The following is a 4,008-nucleotide window of genomic DNA, read 5'->3' as shown; positions in this document are numbered from 1 at the left end:
ATATATGCACATGGATCCATTTCCCCATCCTCATATATAAATATATTTACATATGTACATGCCTGTATTCAGACCTGTATAATGGGCTGTGCTTTCTGTCTCTCTCAAGTCCAGCCTGCAGGTGACCCTGCTCCATGTGCCAGGGCCCATGTTCTCTCCGTCCGGTGACACACCCTTGTCTGTAGGGTGTAGGGTAGCCACTGCCACACCTCTTCTGCAGGCAGGAGCCTGGGATGTCCGCAGCCCATGGTCCAGAACCCGCCATGCTGCCACAGTGGCTTCAGGGGCAACTCTGCTGAGTCGCGTGTCACTCAGGCACAGTCCCATGGCTGAGAGGACCTGAGTCAGGTCCTCTCGTTTTCTCCTGCCTTGTCCCGAGAAGACCCTTCACCCCCACAAAGGGCAGGGCTGATGTCATGGGAGGCTTGTTCGAGTGGCCTTACTGGTCTGGATAGGAGTGTGTATTGGTGTTGGTGGTGAGCGGTGATCGTGTGGGGGTGAGGAGGTGCTCACCTGTGAGAGCATGTGGGGGTGAGAGGGGGACCGTGTGTGTGGTTAGTGTGTGTGTGTGTGCATGGCTAGTGTGTGTGAGGTTAGTATGTGTGTGTGTGGTTAGTGTGTGATCAGTGTGTGTGGGGTTAGTGTGTGTGTGATCAGTGTGTGAAGTTAGTGTGTGATCAGTCTGTGTGAGGTCAGTGTGTGAGGTTAGTGTGTGTGTGTGAGGTTAGTGTATGTATGAGGTTAGTGTGTGTGTGAGGTTAGTGTGTGTATGAGATTAGTGTGTGTGAGGTTAGTGTGTGTATGTAGTTAGTGTGTGAGGTTAGTGTGTGTGACGTTAATGTGTGTTGTTAGTGTGTGAGGTTAGTGCATGTGGTTAGTGTGTGTGAGGTTAGTGTGCGTATGTGGTTAGTGTGTGAGGTTAGTGTATGTGAGGTTAGTGTGTGTGGTTAGTGTGTGTGAGGTTAGTGTGTGTATGTGGTTAGTGTGTGAGGTTAGTGTATGTGAGGTTAGTGTGTGTGGTTAGTGTGTGTATGTGGTTAGTGTGTGAGGTTAGTGTATGAGGTCAGTGTGTGAGGTTAGTGTGTGGGGTGAGGGTGTTAGTATGTGAGGTTAGTGTGTGTGGGGTTAGTGTTGGAGGTGAGGGTGTTAGTGTGTGGGGGGTGAGGGTGCTACTGTGTGGGGTGAGGGTGTTAGTGTGTGGGGTGAGGGTGCTACTGTGTGGGGGATGAGGGTGCTAGTGTGTGTGGGGTAAGGGTGTTAGTGTGTGGGGTGAGGGTGTTAGTGTGTGGGGTGAGGGTATGTGTGGGGTGAAGGTGTGTGGAGTGAGGGTGGTAGTGTGTGGGGTGAGGGTGGTAGTGTTGGGTGAGGTACTAGTGTGTGTGGGGTGAGGGTGCTAGTGTGTGGGGGATGAGGGTGCTAGTGTTGGGGTGAGGGTGTTAGTGTGTGGGGTGAGGGTGTTAGTATGTGTGGTGAGGGTGTTAGTGTGTGAGGTGAAGGTGTTAGTGTGTGTGGTGAGGGTGGTAGTATGGGGGGTGAGGGTGCTAGTGTTGGGGTGAGGTGTTAGCGTGTGCAGAGTGTGGATCACTGAGTGAGTACATGGATCGTGGAAGCAAGGGCACAGAAGGAGGGTCCAAAGAGAAGAAGGCAGCATCAGAAGGTGAAGAAGAGGGTGGCTGGTCATTAGGGGTGGCTGGCCATGTGGGGGCGGCTGGCTATTGGGGGTGGCTGGGCATGGGGGGTGGCTGGCCATTGGGGGTGGCTGGCCACAGGGGTGTGGCTGGCCTGGGCTCACTGACTCTCTTCCTCCAACTGCAGGTTCCCTGTCTCAGGCCCGGGGGAGTGTGTCTTTGTGGAGCCCACCCGGCTGGTGTCCACAGAGTGTCTGATGACCAGGCCCTGGGTCTGCAGCAAGATGGCCTACACGTGAGGGTCCTCCAGGTGGCTCCCCTGCTGGCCGGCTCGAGACCTCGCTTCCAGGCAAAGCTGGGCTGGGCAGTCCGGGCCAGCCCCTCCCCCAAGTCCTGGCTCCCTCTGCCCCAGGCAGGTCCTGGACTCCGCAGCTGTGTCCCATTGGCTAAATAGTGTTGGCACCCAGCCCCAACACAGGCATCCACGCACCCATGCACACATGCACCCATGCATCCAGACCCTTGTGAGCAGTGTCCACCCTCAGCTGCCCAGCTCTGGAGTGTCTCTTTCCCACCTGGTGCTTGGGAAGGGTGGGGATGACAGATTGAGTCACCATCCACGCTGGCAGGCCCAACCTTCCCCCATCTCCTGATGTCCCCCAGTCCCGGCCAGCCCAGCCCAGGACCCTGGACGTGGGCACCTGTGCCTAGAGACGGAGCTAAGGCAGAGCAGGTAGGGCAGGTGTCCTGGGCGCCACTGGAAGCGGGTGCCACTGAGCCGTTTCTAGTCACCACCGCCGGCTGTGAGCATCAGCAGGTTCAAAGGAACACGTTGGTGGTGCTGGAGTCAGGCGCTTGGTTGCTCACCGCTGACGGAAAGGTCGTGGTTGGAGCCAGCAGCAGCTCTGCTGGGAAGGAAACATCAGGCTGCTTCTGCAGTGACCACTCACGAGGCAACCCTCTGGGGAAGCTCTGCGGTGTGCTGCAGGGTCACTCTGAGCCAGGCGCACTGCGCGGTGCTCAGACAGCTCCAGAGGGACTGTGTGTTGTGGCTCTGCTGAGCGCCAAGAAGACATGGCTGGAGTCTCGGGGAAGTCGCGGGGAAGTCGCGGCGCAGGAGCTTGGCCTGGACGGCAGAGTCACCGTCACCGTTCCAGTGTTCCAGCGCTCGCTGCGGACTCCCTGTACCCCTCTGCGCCCTGGCTCTCAGCAGGTCCCCCTGTGCCTGGTCCTGTTGGGTTTGTCCTGACTGAATAAAGACATCACCGTCCAGTCTGCTGGCCTTTTTCCTGGGGTGCTGCCTGGCAGGGTGGGGTGGGCAGGAGGGGAGGGTCTGTGGGTGCACTCTGTGGGGTCCCCAAAGGTGCACTCATCCCATGGGGCAGGGACCTGGGCAAATACACCTTCAGATCACCATTGGGTTCTCTTAGTGTCCAAGGTGTGCTCTGCTCTGCTCCACAAGAGACGGCATGGGTGCCCAGGCCTCACCACACACGCCTGGGCTGCCTCATGGGGGCACAAGGAGCAGCCCAGAACGTCCTGGAACATTCTATGAGGGTGGGGTGAGGGGGATGGGTGTGGAAGTACCTCTTTCAAGCCTCCAGGGTCACCTGAGAAAACAGGAGCTGCTGTGCCTGGGTCTCTGGGGTCCCCTTGTACTGCCCCAACTGTGGCACCCCAGTGTAGTGGCGAGGGACACTGTACTGAATCCTGACCAGTTCAGAAAGTAGCTTCTACCCACCTTACTCCTCTCCTGGGGTTTCAGGCGTCACCTTCGCAGGTACAAAGTAAACATGCATTATTTATCAGGCAGCAGTGGGAGCCCCAAAGTGGCCAAGGGGAGGGCTGAGGGCCGGGGGCCTGGAGACCCTGAGAACATGTGCCGACCTCCTGGGAGTGGGCCGCTCACCTGCCCTCAGTTGCTGCATGCCTGGGGCGCTTGCCCACACCCGACTCACTCACTCCCCACAGCGCTTCCCACGCAGCACCCCTGGGCGATGCTGCCACCGGGGAGGGGATAGCTGGGCAGCCAGCCTGTGGGTCCCGTGGGAGAACCGTGGAGGAAGGGGGTATTGAAGGGAGGTGTGTAAGGGACAGCGAGCAGTCCACTCTGATGTCTGAGCTGACTTACTGAAGGAAGGGACACCTGCCTGCTTGTCCCCCCGGGCAGCTCTGCTTGGTGGCGACCCATGTGACAGAGTAGAATGACCACCTCAGGTTTTCACGGCTGTGGCACGCGGTCAAAGTGCTTGGCTGATAACCCACAGGTCAGCGGTTCACACCCAGTAGGTGCTCCATGTGAGAAAGGTGAGGCCGCCTGCTTCCAGGAGGATGAGTCTCGGAAACCGCTGGGGAGGTTGTACTTCTGTGGTCACCCAGC

At 58.2% G+C, this 4,008-nt stretch overlaps 1 protein-coding gene across 1 annotated transcript in view; it reads left to right on the top strand.

The window, feature by feature from the left end:
* The window catches only part of CLEC2L (C-type lectin domain family 2 member L), an 8,325-nt gene extending 5,425 nt beyond the window's left edge, over positions 1–2,900 (top strand). The window contains exon 5 of the mRNA XM_030885267.2: positions 1,812–2,900. Coding sequence (XP_030741127.1) covers positions 1,812–1,927 — 116 coding nt within the window. The 3' untranslated portion in view covers positions 1,928–2,900. The remainder of the gene's footprint in view (positions 1–1,811) is intronic.
* Positions 2,901–4,008: the final 1,108 nt, after the last annotated feature.

This window comes from Echinops telfairi, unplaced genomic scaffold (genome assembly GCF_000313985.2).
Source record: "Echinops telfairi isolate 266 unplaced genomic scaffold, ASM31398v2 ScPeMD7_23;HRSCAF=83, whole genome shotgun sequence".
NCBI lineage: Eukaryota > Metazoa > Chordata > Mammalia > Afrosoricida > Tenrecidae > Echinops > Echinops telfairi.
The sequence above is the reverse complement of the archived record's forward strand: the minus strand, read 5'-3'. Positions and strand labels throughout refer to the sequence as shown.